The sequence below is a fragment of the Mycteria americana genome, chromosome 1 (genome assembly GCF_035582795.1).
Source record: "Mycteria americana isolate JAX WOST 10 ecotype Jacksonville Zoo and Gardens chromosome 1, USCA_MyAme_1.0, whole genome shotgun sequence".
Classification (NCBI taxonomy): Eukaryota; Metazoa; Chordata; class Aves; order Ciconiiformes; family Ciconiidae; genus Mycteria; species Mycteria americana.
Genome location: NC_134365.1, coordinates 202,238,034 through 202,257,469, shown reverse-complemented (window position 1 = coordinate 202,257,469; position 19,436 = coordinate 202,238,034). Strand labels below are relative to the sequence as shown.

The following is a 19,436-nucleotide window of genomic DNA, read 5'->3' as shown; positions in this document are numbered from 1 at the left end:
CTTGGATCTCGCTAATAATGACCACAACATCATTTGGACACGTATTTTCTGTTCAGAAGGACTGAAGATTTTTTCTGCACTGAAGTAGTTTCCTGACCCAGCTGTGACTGTTTTATAGGAAAGATTAAATCTGAAGGCATGAGATATGCTTGCACACTCCCATGAGAACTCTCGCCTGAGAAGAAAACTGTATTTTTAAATTCCAATGTGCATTCATTGATCCATTTCTATGCTTAAGTCAAAGTATGGTCAATATGCCTGAATTTTAAAATACTTCCTCTAAATACCTGGGTTTGTTCCCATTCTAGCCCTTTATTGGGCAGTGATCCTTTTTTGTTGTACACACTGGACATGTGAAGTGCCATGAAAACACAGTCCCCTGCCTGGCTTGTTTATCTTATTGTCTCATCTCTGCTTTCTAGATAACTCAAGTGTAATCTGTAAACTCTTCAGAGCCAAGACATGGTCTGATATCTACACCCAAAATTCCATGAGCTCTGAGACACCTTGGAGTCCAGAGACAAAACATTTATAATTCCTAAAATTATAAAAACCTTATGTATTCTCCACCGAAAGCTTGAAATTAGGGATGAACATATTGTTCACCCTTTCAATAATAGCTGGTTCAACAGACAAGCCAACACATCCTGATGATACCTGAGTTCAGATCAGGCACTGGCCTGTTTCCAGGCACGATCAGTGGCAACCTGTCTGAACCCTGAAAGGAGACAATACACTGGAGGAGATGGAGTAAATCAGAGATTTGCTTTTGACGCAGCCAAATAACATCGTGCTAAAACTTTTCTTTTTCAGTTCTTATATGCAGAATATACACTCTTCATTGTTGACTATTTTGTTAAAACTCACCAACTTGGTTTGACTCCAGAGGGAGTTTTGCTTTTAGAAAGAGGCTTGCATAAATTGAGAAACCAACATTAATTTCTAGAAACAACCAATGAGTTTCTCTTGGGTCTAGCATATCACACTGCATTTTTGCCTTTGCTTCTTTTAGAAATGAAGAATAAATGTTCTTAAACAATTATCTTAAACTAAACAAACCAAAAGAAATGCAAAAAGTGTTTTTATGGGGATACAACTAAAATTCTGTGAGTTATAAGCTGTAAATGACTTGCACTCACCCTTGTGTATCTTTTCGAAATACGTTAAATCAATTTTTGAGACTTCTGCAATGTGCAATGTATTAATCTTTATTCCATATAACATTCAGACGCAATTTTGGAGATTTTTAAAAAAATTAATTTTATTTACTTTTTCTATATATTTCTGCCCAGAGGAAGAGTTCCTAACATTAAAAAAGTCATAATTGATAAGTTTAACTGATAGATTGGCAGCTGGCATAAACTTTTAACTAAATTGTGTTGAGTAATGCTGACAGACAGGTTGCAAATACTATACAGCTACTAAAAGGAACTAAAACATCTAATGCTAAAACTGCGATGGATTCCTTACCAGACAAGGTCAATTTAAACACTTACGTAAACAGCTCTTTCAACCTAAGATTATGAGAAATGAGAACATGAGAAATTATTTTAAGATAGTTTTGTAAAGCCTTTTAGTTAAGACGAACAAAAATAGACTATAAAATTAAACAGAGTCTGATTCTTCAAGCCTGATGGACAAGTCTTCCCTGGCCTTCAAAGGAGTTCCTTCCTGCTGTACTTTCAGGATAGCTTCTGAAAATGTTTCATAAGTGTATTTTAATTCCTAGTCAATAATTTCATTTCTTTTTTTACTACAAAGTTCGTTTAAAAATAAGCATATCTGTTCTCTTTTTCCTCTGAACTTGACACCAAAGCTTTTGCTAAAAAATAAAACTTGAAGTCCCATTTTTAGTAAGTTGCTGCCGAAAGCAGATACTGCTGATTGCACAAACCCAGATACAAATGAGCAACGAGGAATTAAACTTCTAGATACACTAAAGATAAATGAATTGATTTTTTCACAAGAAAACCAAACAGCTTGTAGGAAGCAAGTCACTGGTAAACAAAAGAAACCACAAAAGCAATAAAGAACGTCATAAACCTATTAACATTACAGAGAATAAAATGTTAAAGAATAATCTCCATTCCAAAGTAAAAATGATTTGCCAAAATATTAACAGCAGCAAGTAAAAGGCAGCCTTGCATTAAAGGCAGAGCTGGAACAAAGCACACTTTGGGTGAACACACGCACAATTCTGTCATACGGGCGTGTCTTGCTCAATTGTGTCCTTTACTACTTGGTGATGTGAAGCTGGCTGCGGTACTTTGATGCCAGTCCCACTGCCTTGCCTTTGCTCCCATTAGCCATCTCTTTCTCGTAGCTCCCATCACCAGAAGCAGCAAGCAACTTCCAAACACACAATAGCTGGCAAACCAGCTATCTGATTTCCTGTTGCCCCCAGAGCAGTGCATGAGTTCAGTTTGAGGGGGGGAGGCTGAGGCGTTTACTGCATTTTATTTCATTCTGATGGTTTTCTGGGGAAGTAAAGGGATCCTTGGTGGTCACTGGTGCCTGATCTTCTAGACAGGTCTCAGGATGCCCACATAGGCATGCTTTTGTTCTGGTGGGTGACTCTGGGCGCACGTCCAGATGACAAGGATGCAAACATTTTCTCTTTAACACAATTTAAATTAAAGCTCCAAGTGAAGGCCGTGGAGGAAAGAGCAGCACACTGCTGCTTTGCCAGCTTCTCTGTTTCCCTATATGAGACCACTGCGCCGAGGCTCAGGGGGGAGGACTCCTCCTCAGCACAAGCTTGCCTGACAGCTACTGACATACCAAATACGTTCTCTGTAATCTCAGTACTCCTTAGGTGGCATCTTCATGGTTTCTTAATGCAGTGTCTCCTGTCCCTCATCTGAGTGAGGGCTGCTCTGGTACCTATCATGGAAGGTTCCCCTCTTCTCGAGGCTCCCCCCATCAAACCCCAAAGAAATTACAACAAAACACCTCCTGTTGAGCTTATATACAACTCTGAGAATAACATAGCTAGTGTCATGCTTAAAAGGGATGGATACTTCCTCACAGAGTGCTGAGATGTCTTGGTTGTTTTTCTTGAGACATTTCCCCAGTCCATCTTTTGAGTCTGTTATCACAAACCTGTCTTGAAAGGTTAAGCTTTCACCCCTGCCAAGACAAGTCAGACAGCTGGGAGGGGGAAAGAGGAAGAACCTTGAGAGCTTTACAGATAAGTCTATTTCCTATATATAGTGGCCAACCAGGAAGACTGATCTGGACCTGGGACTACAGGCTCCTAAGGCTGTAAGAAAAAACATGTAACATGCACACCTGTGTATACACAGATGCACACTCTGTTATAGCTAAAAAATGTTCATCTATAATTGCTAAATGTTAATTTTAATGTGTTCCTTATTTTACTGTTTAAGATCTTATGTCTAACTTTGCATTTTGGAATAATAAACATTTTTATTTACTTTTTAATTGGACTTATTTTTCCCCCAACACTTGCTTATTATAAAGTTGAATTCTGAGATACTGCAGCATTCCCTGTCACAACCTTTACTAAGGTAAAGCAACTATTTGTTACACATTCACCTTCTGCAATACAATTAAAGCAACATGGTTATGACTCAAATCGTAGCTACTGCTGTTTATGATAAAATGAGGATTTTTGCTTCTCATTTATACTATTTGTTGAAGAGGTCTAAGAGACTCAATGCACATTCATAGATCAATGTACAACTTCTAAAGCCTGTATCAACAGTCTTGTATTTCCAGTTCAATATTATCATCATGAAGGTAGACAAACCAGACATCCACACAGGCTCTGGTGGAATCATCCACCAGGAACTAGCACATGAGCAGTTCACAGTAATGAGGGAACGAACCACATGAATTTTCGTTTTTTATTTAGGATAACTTGATTTGCATGGATTGTGCAAGTGGTTTCACGTTTTGGACCTCTATCCTTGCTGGGGAAAGAGAACTGCTGTGTTAGTGGCTGAGATGATGTCTACTTTTCCAACAGGAGATAATACTGCTGTGACATTCCTGCTGGTGGCCACTATTAAATCCTGTGTATCCTGTAAGCTACAGCGCAGGGTCAGACTCCACAGAGGATTAAACAACACTATTCCCTAGAACAAGAGTACTTCCATATGGAGGTCAGAAGTGATAACAGTTCTGTAAACCAAACCGATTGCACTAGAATGATATAAAATTATTGCATTAGAAACTGGGTTAATTAAAGTTTAACTATAGTAAAAAAAAAAAAAAAAAGAGTATTTTTGATTCAGCTATTATGTAAACAGGACAGACAACCCCCCCTAAATAACAACATTTATAGCAAAAGAACAATGGATTGCTTTAAAAAGGACTTTTCCCAGTTTGCTTCCACACTTCTTTGGCTCCTTTAATGCTTTCTCTTTTCACACACTTCCAGTAACCTTGAATGCCTTGCTGCTGCGGTACCTGTTAATAAAGTTAAAGTATGTTTAGTATTTACACAAAAAAGACTCTTATTTGCAGACTGTGTAAATATAATATGTAATGCAATGCTGCCGCTCCCATAGTTCACATGCATAATAACAAGTTATTGGTGGCAGCACTCCTCCCAGATTCAAAAGCAGTAAGGAATCTTCAGTTTAAAATATGACTTCTTTCTATTCACTATCTCTACTTGTGTTTCTACAAGCGCTAACAAGACAGCTGTAGCAATCATCTGTGGTATTTAAAAACAATGTTGTCAGCTTGTTACCCTCAAACCTCGATGAATTCGGTTCCTCAGGACTCCAAGAAACTCGCCATGGCTCAGGCAGTCATCACCATCTAGATCAAAAATCTTGAAGATGGTATCCAAAACATTATCTGAGAGCTCCTGTCCTGTTGCCACCTTCACTGCTCTCTTGAACTCAGCTAGTAAAGACATAATATTACATCATAAGTGACTGTAAACTTGTAAAGAAATTGGAAAGCACATAAATAGCAGGATTCTGTACAATTTACAATGTCTCATGGGTATTCTAACTGGAGAATTTGGGATGTGTGAACTAGTAAACTATTAGGAGGCTTCAGTTCATGCATTCTTGAGATTGCTTCATCTTTCATAACACAATCTTTATTAATTGTATAATAAACTTTTGAAATGCACTACTTCTCAAGCAACAGTAAGAGTGATGCTTTTTGCTAGAAATAGCTGCATGCTGAAAACTTACGTACTTTTGGCTGATACCTGTGCATATGGATGATAAGCATTTGCCTCACTATGGTCTCATAAAAACTACTACCATTTTATCTCAAACCAATTTCACAGCAATTCATTCTGCAAGAAAACTCCTCAGAGAACAGTATTCTACGATATGCTCCACCTCAACCAATTCTGCAACTCTGCCCTCAGCAACTCTGCAGAAACGCAGACCATCAAATACTCAACGCACTGTTTACAGCACATGGCTTTATATACCTGTAGTTCTGTTTTTTAAAGAAGTAGGCTACCTTCTCTTAAATTATGATGGATGACTTTATGAGGATTTATGGCAGAAAAAGCTGTCATACCTCTCTGGAGATCTACTTTCCTCTTTAGCTTTTTGGCCTTCTCTCTTTACAGTACCATGTGCATTACAGTAATACCTACTATCCTCACTTTTGGTCTTGTGGTGTAAAGAATTTGGAGTTTTGACTCATGGAAGATGAGGAGATGTGTGGGGTTGCTGTAACATAGCAGATAGTAAGAGTGAAACGATTATTGTTTATTATAGCAAGCACAATCACAACACATGAATTTGATGCATTTTTGAAGGCATCACGGAAGTGTGAATTTCAAGGAGGGACTGGAGGGTTATTAAAGTATAGCAGTATTGTAGATTATTACAGCAAGTTGTCCAACTAAGTCATAAATACAGTAATAATGTGGTTCTACTTTCCTAAACAAGTGCTGTTTATAAATAGCGCTATAATTATGATTAGTTCTGAAGCTTACTAGAGGAAAGAGCACTCCTGACTTAGCTCCCATCTTTGCCACTTTGAACAATTCCTGTATAAATGCAGTTGATTAATTTACAGCTGGTTTAAATATAATTAAGTTGAAAATCCTCCTGTAAAAGAATACACCACAATTTGAAAAGGAAATAAAATACGGGATGCTTATAGTAGAGTCTTAATTTTGTCTTTAAAAAGATGTTGACTGTTTCAGCTCTTGAAGCTAAATATAAATCCAGAGATGGCACTGCACTTCTTTGAACAGAACATGAAGAAAAGGAGAAAGCTCTTCTAAAATGGTGGAGCATAATAATCTTCAAACCAAGAAGGGCCACCTTATCAGAGAGAAAAGATGAGCTCCTAACTTAGAAGAAAAAAACATCTAGAATAAAAGGAAGGACTAAAGGACTGTCTTATTTTTAGGTAAATATTCGTATGTGTGTGAATACACAGATGTACACACATGCAAACAGCAAGACAAAGAACTTAGTGAGATTCACGAAAGGATTAGACATGTATATATGTAACATCCGTGAGTTACCTCAGGAGCTGACTGTTTTCGATCACAGTATGGTTCAGTGCATAAACAGAGTCACAACTGCCTGTTGGTTTCCTTGTAAAAACTCATTCCTAACATTAGCAGGGTCAACACCAACTGTTGGCCTCATCATCCTTTGTCACTTAAAAATGGGATACTTAATGGGGAAGTGAGCTAAACTCTTGTATCTCACTTATGACTATTATTTCACCATTAATTCATCCTCTTTTCTCTCCACTCTTTGTACACCTTGTGCAAATAAAATCTGTTGCCCCCCAGAGAAGAAAGATGTCAAACCAGACAGAGGAGGGCCATGAACCCAGCTGGGAACTGGAGCACATGATGGAAGAAGAGAAGCTGAGGGAGCTGGGGAGAACAGAAGTGTAAGGGGGGATCTCGCTGCAGCCTTCAACCACCTCAAAAGGGTTATAGAGAAGAGAGCGCCATATTTTTCTCAAAGGTGCATGGAGATAAGACACAATCATTGTAAGTTGCAGCAACGGTTTGACACAGAAAAGTCTTCATGATGAGAGTGCTTAAGCACTAGAACAGCCACCTGGAGAGGCGGTGGAAATGAAACTCTTCCTGAAGGCTGAATTAATTAGTGATGAAAGTCACAAGTTGTAACTCCTCCCTCCCAGTTTTGGCCTTCCTTGGTTCAAACAATCTTCACATTTCTCTCTCAAGAATACTGAATTCTCTTCCTGTCTTCTCACATCTCTCTCACCTTTTTCATATGAACTCATCAAATATTTATTTCAATGAATGTTAATGTCTCATCAAATTTCTGTAGGAACTTTTTACGTTACTATTTTCAAATAACTTATGAGAGCTGTCTTTCAAGTATAACAAGTAAGTTACAACCTCAGGATTATAACAAAAAGCATTTGTATGTCCACGAAACTTTTGTTGCATTGCTCCTATTTCTACTATATGGGAAAGAAGCAACCTCCCTCCTCCAAATCTTTATTTTAAAAACCACTTTACTACATTGTTTGTTTTTCACAGCCATGATCGCATAACGCTACATAAGCACATGGAGAAGGCAGTATGGAGGCATAAGTGAAACACAGCAAAATGCTATACACCCTGCAAAAGAAGAGATTTCTATTGTTTAGTTTTCTCAGAAAACTAGTTTCACTATGAGAAAAAAGCTTTGTTACCATGAACCGCTACTGAAGCATGTATTGTTTCAATAAATCCTTCCTAATCTAGAATTTAGAATGGACTGAGAGCAGCCCTATGGAGAAGGACTTGGAGATACTGGTGGATGAAAAATTGGCTATGAGCCAGCAATGTGTGCTTGCAGCCCAGAAGGCCAACTGCATCCTGGGCTGCACCAAAAGAAGCGTGGCCTGCACGACGAGGGAGGTGATTCTGCCCTTCTACTCCACTCTGCTGAGACCTCACCTGGAGTACTGTGCCCAGCTCTGGAGCCCTCAGCACAGGAAAGACATGGACCTGTTGGATTGGGTCCAGAGGAGGGCCACAAAAATGATCAGAGGGATGGAACACCTCTCCTATGAGGACAGGCTGAGAGGGTTGGGGTTGTTCAGCCTGGAGAAGAGAAGGCTCCAGGGAGACCTTATTGCAGCCTTTCAATACTTAAAGGGGGCTTATAAGAAAGATGGAGAGAGACTCTTTACCAAGGCCTGTAGTCACAAGACAAGGCAAAACCGTTTCAAACTGAAAGAGAGTTGATTTAGACTGGATGTAAGGAAGAAACTTTTTACGATGAGAGTGGTGAGACACTGAAACAGGTTGCCCAGAGAAGTTGTGGATGCCCCATCACTGGAAGTGTTCAAGGTCAGGTTGGACGGGGCTTTGAGCAACTAGTGAAAGATGTCCCTGCCCATGGCAGCGGGGCTTGGACCAGATGATCTTTAAAGGTCCCTGCCAACCCAAACCATTCTATGATTCTATGTTTTAGTCTGCTGTGGGCGGTTCAGCATATGCACATTTAGAACTTACAAATCAAAACATTTTGGGAACTTTATATTATTATTTTTTCATGAAATAGAATTAATTCAGAATAAAGAGCAGTATACCATTTTTGGACTTCATAGTGCTACTTTGGGATAACTTATTTACATTGATTCTGTAAAATAATGCATTTTTTCTTTTTAAAAAAATACATACAAAAAGTGTGCAGTACTTACCCCGTTTAACAGGACGGTTGGCTACAGTAAACATCTGCATGGCAATAGAAAAGTCTTCCAGATTGTTTGTAAACTTGCAAAAAGTCTTGAATTCTTCCAAACTGATATTCTAGAGTATCACAGAATTCAGATGATATATAATGAATAATACATTCAAACCCCAGTAAATCTATTTCAGTAAATCTGGTGGGACCTAGTGTTTAGGTGTGATTGCTTACTCATTGTCAATATTTGTATTTCTCAGCTGGCAAATTATCATTGTTCTTATTTGCATAAAATTCAAAAGCTGCAATAATTCACTTGGAAACTAGCTACATTATTAGATACTCATATTCAAATGAAAACCTCTACATACAAACGAGGAAGCAAAACAAAGCATGCTTTATGTACCAACCTCTCCTGCCTCAATTCTGTCTTTCACATTCTGCCAGTAAATTTCATTGTTTTCCTCATCGGTGAAGTATAGTAACCATTCTGCAAAGTCTTCTTTTCTCATGACATTCAAACCCTTTGAAAACTTTATGAATTCCATTTCTTGGACTTCTGTTTGCAGATTTTCCATGAATCTAAGTGTAAACAGATATTATCCAACAGTTGATACTTGCATCACTGTATCACTACTACTACCATAGCTACTAAATGTAGTAGACACTAATTCTTAATCACAGACACTATTGACATAATTGTTTAAAATGTCACTGGTTTAATTTTACCTGTGTGTGCAGATTTGTTTCCATGGCTGCATTTCAATAATGACACCAGTAGGGTGCTCTCTAAGTCTGCATTCATAGATTGCTGCTGCTAAGATAATTTACAGATACACTTAGCATATAGTTTTTACTAATGTTTAAAAATGTGCAGATAATGAGATAAAATGATTGGTAAGGCAGTATTATAATGAATGAATGAAAAAGGACATGGTAACTAAAGGCCTGACACATGATTTATGAAATTTCGTATTAATAAGAGAGGAATGACAAGGTTGGAAAGTGCCGAGAAAGATGAAGCCCTAATAATTACAAAGGTGAAAGAAAGAGGAAACTTGAAATCGTCACTGCAGGAAAAGATGACTAAAAGCCGCAAAGATTATAACTGCAAAGAGTGGTTCGGCAAATCAGTTCTGCACTCACTAGAGGATGGTTTAGAGAGGATTACAACTGACATGTACAGAGTTTGGAAGAGCACAGAAAATGATGTTGCAGGTGTTTGGGAAGGTCCGAAGAGAGCTGTCTGAAAAACAAAGGGGTGAACATCAAGGTTTTTAGGAGACACCCATTCTTTTAGGAAGAAAAAAAAAAGTAGCATGAGAAGCAAGTAACAACCTGCAGGTATACAGCCAGAACTGTAAGCAGAGTTGTAGCTTTGTGTTTCCCCAGTTTGGTCTACATGGCCATTATCGTTTCTTCTGGCCTGATATGAATTTGGAGAAAGTAAAAGACAATACTGTGTGATCCATTTGGTAATTTCCACTTCAGAAATGGGGCAATTCAAACAGTGATCATTTTAAAATATACATAAAGGTTAAAACACAGTGATGCTTGCCAGAATCCCTTCAGTACTTTGAAAGAACCCTGCTTTATCAAGTTGCAAAAATTATTGACAGGAAAGAATGAAATACTCAGTCGGTGAGGCACGCAGCTGCGGCAATGCTAAGTTGTGTGGCTGAGCACTAGGTCGAGGTGTACAGGGGGGACCCCGGGGCCAGGGAAACCCGAGGAGAGCAGAGAGCCCTGCCAGGAACTGGCAGCTCTCGCGAGAGAGGCTGACGCGGCTTGGGCTTTGTCAGGAACAACCGCGGGAGATTTAAATGGCCCTAGGGAGTGACCGGCCGCGCTGCGACCGGGGCACGCAAACAGGGATGGAGAGGGCGCGGCAGTTTGCGCAGAAGGGCCGTGCACCCTGCTTGTAGGCCCACAGCCCAGGGAAGCGCTCTAGGTCTCTGCCATAATGGTGGGCATTCGCCTCAGAGTTAAAACCAGTGTTTCTACAGAGAAAGCCCCTGAGATGTCTGATGCTTCCACTCAGGTAGAACTGGTAAGGAAGGAGACTTCAGCACAGACAGTAGGTTGCAACAAGTGCCCAGACCCTTCTCCTGGTGAAAAGGCAAGTATCTGCAAAAGATGTGCACAGGCTGATGATCTGTTGTGTCAGGTGGCTGAGATGCAGGAAACAAAAGGCTACGCAGTATTAGAGGGGCTGAGACGGAGACAGATAAGTGGTTTCAGAACCGTGCTCCTGTGGCAGACACCACAGAGAATGAGGCACCTTAGACCCTGATGACCCACAAAAGCAGGACCCTGCTTCAGTCCCCACCCTCCAGCATTACAACCAAAACCAGATATGAAGCTTTAGCAGCTGTAGACACCCATGAGCAAGGTCTGCAAGAAGAAACCGTACCAGCAGCACACAGTGGATACTGCAAAAAGAAATGATGAGTGCTCGTAGTGGGTAACTCTCTGTTAAGGAGCACTGAGGTGTCCATCTGCCGGCCTGACAGGGAGTCGCAGGAGGTGTGCTGCCTTCTGGGAGCTAAGGTCCGAGATGTTGCTGAGAGGGTGCCACAACTTGTCAAGAGCACAGACTACTACCCATTGCTACTCTTTCATGTGAGCACGAATGACACTGCAAGCCAGAACCTGGGCAGAATCAAGGAAGACTACAAAGTCCTGGGGGTGCAAGCAAAAAGTATTGGTGCCCAAGTTATCTTTTCTTCCATTTTGCCAGTTAGAGGAAAGGGTGCAGCCAGAAATAGACAGATAATGCAAATCAAATTCTGGCTTCGTGGCTGGTGCCATCACGAGGGTTTTGGCTTTTACAACAACAGGACATTCTTAAGTGACTATAGCCTGGTAGGGAGGGATGGGATCCACCTGTCTAGAAGAGGCAAGGGAATCGTTGGCAGCAGGCCGGCCAGCTTGGTAAGGCAGGCTTTAAACTGAAGGACTTGGGGGGCAGGGTCCAAAGTGGCAACGCTCATGCCATTGCAACCTACTGGGGAATAAGCCAGGCCAACCAGAGCAGCGACAAATGTTCCTTAGCTGCCTCCCAAGATGAGAACCAGAAGACCAACCACCTCAAGTGTATGTATACCAATGCACGCAGTGTGGGGAACAAACAGGAGGAACTGGAGCTCCGCGCCCAGTCAGAAAGTTATGGTATCATGGGAATAACTGAAACATGGTGGGAGAACTCACATGACTGGAGGATTGTGATGGATAGCTATAGGCTGTTTCGTAAAGACAGGCAGGGAAGAAGAGGAGGAGGAGTCATGCTCTATGTTAAGGAGAACCTTGAATGTATAGAAGTCAACTACAGCAATCGTGGAAGCCCTATCAAATGCCCCTGAGTCAAGATCAGAGGGGTCATCTCCATGGGGGATCTTACAGTAGGCATCTGCTACCAACCTCCAAACCAAGACGATAAGGCCAACAAAGCAATATTTGGGTCACTTAAGCAAGCTTCGAGTCAACAGAACCTGGTTCTTATGGGTGACTTCAACTACCCAGACATTTGTTGGAAGAACAATACAGCAGCTCGCATGTCATCCGTCAAGTTCCTGGAACGTGCAGAGCACTGCTTCCTCATACAAATGTTAGATGTGCCAACCAGGAATGAGGCACTGCTGGACTTGCTACTCACAAACCAAGAAAACCTGCTTTGTAATATCTCAGTTAGTGATAGCCTTGGCTGCACTGACCACAATATTGTGGAGTTTGGGATCCTGCTGAGCATGCTGAAGGTTAGTACTAAGACAAAGGTTTTAGATTTAGAAGAGCAAACTTCAGCTTGCTCAGAGCTCAGCTGGGAGGGATTCTGTGGGAAGCTTCCATGGAGGATAAACGAATTAGTGAGTGCTGGGAGTTTTTCAAGAACGGTCTCCTGGAAGCACAAGAACAGTTTATCCCCTTCAAAGGTAAGGGAAGTAGACGGAGCAAGAGACCCCCTTGGCTTAACTGCGAGCTTCTGAGTCTGCTTAAAACCAAAAGAGAAGCGTACCAGGGATGGAAGAGCAAAGGCATACCTGTTGAGACCTACAAGGACATTGCCAGGGCGTGCAGAGATGCAGTTAGAAAAGCAAAAGCTCAGCTTGAATTGAAACTGGCCAGAGATGTCAAAAACTACAAGAAAGGGTTCTTCAGGTATGAACAACAAGCAGAAACAGAAGGAAAATACTGGCTTGCTGTTAAACAGGAGAGGTGAATTAGGCACCAACAGGCTGAAAAGGCAGAGGTTATCAACACTTTCTTCACCTCTGTCTTTACCAGCACTGTTGGGCCCCAGGCCTTGGGAACAAAAATCCAAATTGATGCAAACACAGACCCATCGTCAGTGAAGGAAGAGTTGTTATGTGAACTACTACAGGGGCTTGACCCCTACAAATCGATGGGCCCTGACGTTACCCACCTGAGGGTGTTAAGATGTCATTGCGAGGCCGCTGTCTGTAATCTTTGAGAAGTTGTGGAGACAGGGAGACGTCCCAGAAGTCTAGAAGAAGGCTAATGTCACCCCCATCTACAGGAAGGGTTTAAAGGAGGATCCAGGAAATTATAGGCCCATGACTCTTACTTCAGTCCCTGGGAAAGTTATGGAATGAATCCTCCTGGGGGCTATCACAAATCAAATGAAGCACATAATTGGGAAAAGCCAGCACGGATTCATCAAGGGCAAATTGTGCTTGACAAACCCGATCGCCTTCTATGACAAAGTAACCTGCTTGATTGATGTGGGGCAAGTGGTGGACATTGTCTACCTGGATTTCTCCAAGGCTTTTGGTATGGTTTCCCGCAGCTTCCTCCTAGAGAAACTGATGCGTTATGGTCTAGACAAGTGGTCTGTGCAGTGGGTGGGGAATTGGCTGACAGGCTGCACCCAGAGGGTGGTGGTACATAGCTCCTTTACAAACTGGCAACCTGTCACAAGTGGGGTCCCACAGGGAATGAGATTGGGCCCAACGCTGTTTAATATCTTCATAAGTGATCTGGATGATGGGATCAAGCGTACCCTGATGAAGTTTACTGATGATACCAAACTGAGTGGGGAAGTGGACACTCCAGAAGGGAGAGCCACCCTGCAGTAAGACCTGGACAGGCTGGAAGAGTGGGCTAACAAGAACCTTATGAAGTTCAACAAGGACAAATGTAAGGTCTTGCACCTGGGAAAACATAATCCAGGAGTGCAGCACAGGCTGGGATCTACCTGGCTGGGGAGCAGCTCTGTGGAAAGGGACCTGGGGGTCCTGGTGGACAACAAGCTCGATATGAGTGAACAGTGTGCTGCTGTGGCAAAGAAAGCCAACAGGATGCTGGGTTGCATCAACAAGGGCATCACCAGCAGAGATAAAGAAGTCATTATCCCACTCTACTCAGCGCTTGTCAGGCCACACCTGGAATATTGTGTTGTTTTGGTCCCTGCTATGCAAAAAAGATGGGGACAGGCTGGACAGGGTCCAGAGAAGGGCCACAAAGATGATCAAAGGACTGGGAAGCCTGCCATATGAGGAAAGGCTGAGAGAACTGGGTTTGTTCAGCCTTGAGAAAGGTAGGCTTAGGGGAGACCTTCTCACCATGTTCCAGTATTTGAAGGGTGGCTACAAAGAAGATGGAGACTCCCTTTTTACAAGGAGTCACATGGAAAAGATGAGGGGTAATGGGTACAAGTTCTCCCTAGGGAGATTCTGATTGGACACAAGAGGAAAATTTTTCACAATGAGAACAATCAGCCATCGGAATAATCTCCCCAGGGAAGTGGTGGATTCCCCAACATTGGATGCTTTTAAGATTCAGCTGGACAAGGTGCTGAGCTATCTTGTCTAGACCGTGCTTTTGCCAAGAAAGGTTGCACCAGATGATCCTTGAGGTCCCTTCCAACCTGGTATTCTATGATTCTATGAGGATTGGGACAAAACAGTTAGTTGGAGAAGAGGACAGCTAAGGGTCTATGTAGCAAATATCAGTAGAGGCTCATCTGCTCATCAGTATTTGCATGGCCTCACTGGGTTTGAATTCTTTCCCCTGAAATTACGGCATTTTAGTCTGCACAGCTATCTTTAGTTCTTTAATGAGATCACTTGGACAATTAGTAGCTCGAAGCTCAGTGAAGTCTATAAGGGGTTAGCTAAAGACTGCTCTTGCAGCATAATCTCTCTTGTATTTTTTCCTGTAATAATTAGAGCTGCACATGCAAACAAAGGGCCAAAAATGCTTCATGGCTCAGGACATGCAGGTAAATGAAAGCCTGACAGTGGAAGTGGTTTTAAGTTCCAGGCTACAGTTTTAGTAGGGTAATACTGAGGAGGGGTATGATATGCTCTCACATTTTATATGGGCATTTTTCTGGTCCACTAAAGGGGGTTACAAGACTTCCACAGCACAGTCAAACACTGAGGTATCTTCCTCCACAGTCCACCGTAAGACCTGGCTCGCTTTCAAGTTCCCCAACTCTCCCTCTCACAAGGGGATGAAACACCAAAGGACCTGTTTGTGCCACCAGTGTGAAGGGGAGGCCCCTTGTCTTACAGACCAGTGAGAGCTCACTTGCACAGCTTGCAAACCACTCTTCAGTTTTCAGATGCAGCTCCTGTCCTTGTAACTTGTGAGATGACTGCTGCCTCTAGACAGCCCAGCAGTCAGCATGTGCTGGGGAGACCGGCCAGCGCGGGCTGGCAGAAGCAGTCCTGCTGTACTGCCTGCAAGAGCCTCCCTGCATCCTGGGAAAGGAGGTCGAGCTGCAGGGGAGAGAATGGCATGGACCAGGAATATAGACCAGGCATGGAGTCAGTCCAGCAGAGACAGACTAGGGCCACTTGGCTGCATTTTGGGAGTGTCCATCAATGGCAAGGAGTAGATGGTATCTGGGATGTGTGGCTTGTGCTTGGCTGGAAGTCACAGCAGAGACCATGCAGTCAAACTGAACAGTAACTGCATCTTTGACTGTCATTTCCAACCCATGTGACATACGGTCTAGGGGAGGAGAAGCTGCTGAAAATGAGGTCACTTTCAGACATATGCCTAAAACGTGGATGTAGGGAAACGAGACACCACGTGTTTTATTTTCTTGGCTTTTAATCTATGAAAGGTGGACACATTTTGTAACAGACTTCAGGTCTGTTATTTAAAGTATGAGTTATTTATCTTGGGGAGCTGATGCTCAGTTATTTGCTGTACTGGTCAGTAGCCACAGGCGATGACAAACTACATATTCTTCCACCTTTTCTAAATATTGCATTTCCTTAAGCAGAAAACCCTCAGTGACCTGCCCTCTAGCCATACCCCATAAAGGCAGGACAGCTGAAAGTCCAAGCATTTCTACATGCTGAGGAAGGAACAGGTGGCCCACCTAGCTACACACATAAGCCAGCTGAAAGGTGCAGCAAAGCCAAAGAGGAAAGTGAAGGGTTCGGCTGTGGCATTTTTGATGTGTTCTTGCTTCTACACCCCCTTCTAGTTGGACAGCAAATGAAGTGTTATTATTTTCCCAGCCCCACTGTGGGTTTTCCACTGCCTTTTCTCAGGCCTAGGTTCTTGCCCTCTCCAGTTGCTTTGGGGCAGTAACACTGCACCCTTCCTGTGGCACAAGAGCTGTGCATCTTGCTGCACTGTTCAGATTAGGGAGGGGAGCAGGAATTACTTATTTAGGTACAAAAACATTAATGGATATTTCATTTCGACTTGTAGGCTTGCTCCTGGCAAGCCAGACTGGGAAGATTTCCTGCTGTACCAAACGCTACTTGGAGCAGCAGCTGAAATGTGCCATTTAAAATTCATATGTGATAGTCTCCCATTTACAAAAATTAAAATACTATGAATCATCGCATCAGCATTCTAGGTCACTCTTATTCCCAGATGTGAGAGTTAAAAATCCTAATGAGTTTTTTTTAAGTGAAAGTTATTAAAAGTTATTAAAAATAACTTTCTGGTTAGGAAGTAAAACTTGATACTTAAATGCCAAGACACCACTAGGGATACTTGCTTTTCTATCTTCTGGATCACGGTGTGATGAGTTTCAGCTGGAAATTCCTTAAAAATTTCTCCAGATGTTAGGAAAAACAAGCATAGGAATGAAATTCCTGCTCTCCCAAAGTCAGTGGGAACTTCGCTGGGGACTTTGAAGGGAGCCATAATTCAGCTATGGGAACAGGATTCTGATTGGGGATGTGCTCTACAATTAAAAAATAATTACACTAGAAATACTCTTATGCTATAGTAGCTTGAGAATAAAAGCAAGCCCTAAGTTTCCAAATAACAAAAAGGAAAGGTAAATCATAAATTTACAAGATGGGGAAAAGGCTGGGAACAGACAGTACTTTCTTTAAGATAGCCTGTTTTATCCACATTCTCTAAAACACCCACATTGAAGGCCCATGGCCAAATTTGTTATTGTGTTACAAGAGCATCCAGAAACCTTATCAGGATTTATCCCTCATTTTGTAATGTGCTTTACAGATCTATAGAAAGAGGGAGTCTCTCAAGACTTTTTGGCAACTCAGTTTTAATACAAATGAAAATGTAATAAAAGTGGGGAGACCTCAGGAATGCAGCTATTCTCCCTCCAACCTGAGATGTTGCAATGAAGTGCTAGGAACATAAAGCAGTAGAATGAAACACAAAAGGAAAGGTTAGGGCAAGTTTTCCTTCCTATACATCTTGACCTGAACTGAAAGTCTGTGTAGAACTTTAATATGCTAATACAGAACTGACTAATTCTTGTTGCACTGATTTATAGGAAGGAAACTTAACAACATAGTGGTGGATATATGACCCCGACATTTGTACTCTGCTTTGGCTCCTCTTTGGACACTGAAGTCCTTCTGAAGAGTTGATAATGCTCTCTGCACCAAAGGACTGTTGCAAACCAGCTGCAAGGTTGCCCTTTTGCAAATCTGACTTTCAAAACAGAATATAGAAAATCTAATAAGGGCTTGACCATTAACCTTTAGAGAACATTTAGATCTATGCTTGTAAATTCAGTTCTGCAAGTGGTAAGACAGTTAATCAATCTCACCATTTTCAGCATTACAGGCAAAACCCCCTTTGATTTACTGTCCTCAATGTTTCCAAACCAAACATAACAAAACTACTCACTTGCATTTATAACCATTCTGTAGAAACTCATCAAGCTATTCCTTTGCTAAGTATATAGGAAAGGAAGAAACAGAGATTCTTCTCAACATCATTACTACATATTTGGGAAATATTCAGATTCAGTTATGATAGGAATATACCATCATGAAGCCAGATTTTGTTCCCATCTCCATTTCCTCACTGTCTGATCCTGGTTGCACGAGATGTAATCTCTGCGTGTATTAGGGGTCTATATACATACACGAACACATAGATACAAGTGTAGGTATAGAGACAAATAAGGAGGCAATCATTTCTGCAAAGCAATTCCAAATCCCTAGATGAAAATCACTGAAAACGTACAAGCTATCATCACAGTAAAAGCACTACTGGTTGACGATGCTACCTGAAAGAGACCCTGCATCCATGCATTGGCACAAACACAGACCAGCACCAGACAAATGTCAGTACTAGCAGTGTGCTTCAGCCCGGATCATTCTGGTTTCTTAAATGAAAGGTTTCAAATGAAATGTACCAAGGAATTCAAAATACTGAAGGAAAGAAACAGGACAGGGAGGGAAAAGCATGTTTTGTGTAGGGTTATACAATTTGTTATCTTCAAGCTAAAGCAGAAAATAAAATAGAAACCATGATTAAAGAATATTTCTGGTGCAAAATTCTATTAACTGATAAGAAATTTGGAAGCAACAAATCAGATAAGAAAATACCATGAACTGGATTTGAAATGTTAATTTTCCTTATATGATTAAAAGATGCCTATTGTTTAACCATACTGGGAAGTACTTTTTTGTAAGCCACCCCAGAAAAAAATACAACAATCAGAAAGTTTTTTGAATATTCTTTCCATACTCTCTGCACTTTCTTTTTTTTTTTTTCCTTAAAGGAGATTGTGAGAGATTTAAGCTTGCTTGGGGACAGATTACAGAAAAAAATAATAGCAGTCGTAAACTTTAGGGAGTGAATTACTGTCTCCTCTTTTATTTGGGATTAGACATACTTAAACAAGATCAGTAAGGGACTTTTTCAGGGAAAAAAACCCAGTGGCTGTCAAGAAGAAATATTTGCTATACCTAGAAAACTAAATAGTTTGGTACTCAGAATAAAAAATAGTACATACAATATAGCTGGAAATTAAAGCACAAGTGAAACATTTTTTGGAAGGAAAAGACCAAAATTTATGTCTGTCTCAAAAACCAGGGGAAATTGCTATGCATAAGAAAAAAAAAAGCCTGGAATCCCAAAGAACTTCTGACTTCATGTTTGAAATCTGACATTCTATAAGATGGGGCCTGGTATTAGAAGATGACATTATTGTTGAGATGTAAAACTGAGTGGTGGTCACCTGAAACAGAAATTTGTTTAGATCTTCTGAGAAGAAAGTCTCACCTGGTTACAACTTCTTGTACTAAATTTACCTTTCTTTGTTACATGATTTTAGGTTTGCTGCATATTGTTTTATGTTTTCTTAAACTGATACAGGAGAATAATGATTCCAGCTGCATTCGACCAGGAGGTACCACCTTTACTAGTGATATACATAAACATACTCCAGAATAATTCAGATTTAAATTTTCTAACTTTTGCCAGGGAAACAGGCTGTTGCTTTTGAAGTTGTGAATTATTATTAATAAATATCATATTGTCCCGTTAAGGACTATACAACTGGCAAGAAATCATGTAGCAGTCTGAAGCTGAACATGTGTTCCTTGAGTCCTACCT

The 19,436-nt window shown here is 41.2% G+C and overlaps 1 protein-coding gene across 2 annotated transcripts in view; it reads right to left on the bottom strand.

Moving 5' to 3' along the window:
* Positions 1–1,192: 1,192 nt before the first annotated feature.
* Positions 1,193–19,436, bottom strand: part of MICU2 (mitochondrial calcium uptake 2) — a 154,657-nt gene continuing 136,413 nt past the window's right edge. For both annotated transcript variants that reach the window (XM_075490912.1, XM_075490913.1), the window contains 4 exons: positions 9,032–9,203; positions 8,638–8,746; positions 4,721–4,878; positions 1,193–4,434 (listed from right to left, as the gene is read on the bottom strand). In XM_075490912.1, the coding sequence (XP_075347027.1) occupies positions 4,330–4,434; positions 4,721–4,878; positions 8,638–8,746; positions 9,032–9,203 (544 nt within the window). In that variant the 3' untranslated portion in view covers positions 1,193–4,329. The remainder of the gene's footprint in view (positions 4,435–4,720; positions 4,879–8,637; positions 8,747–9,031; positions 9,204–19,436) is intronic.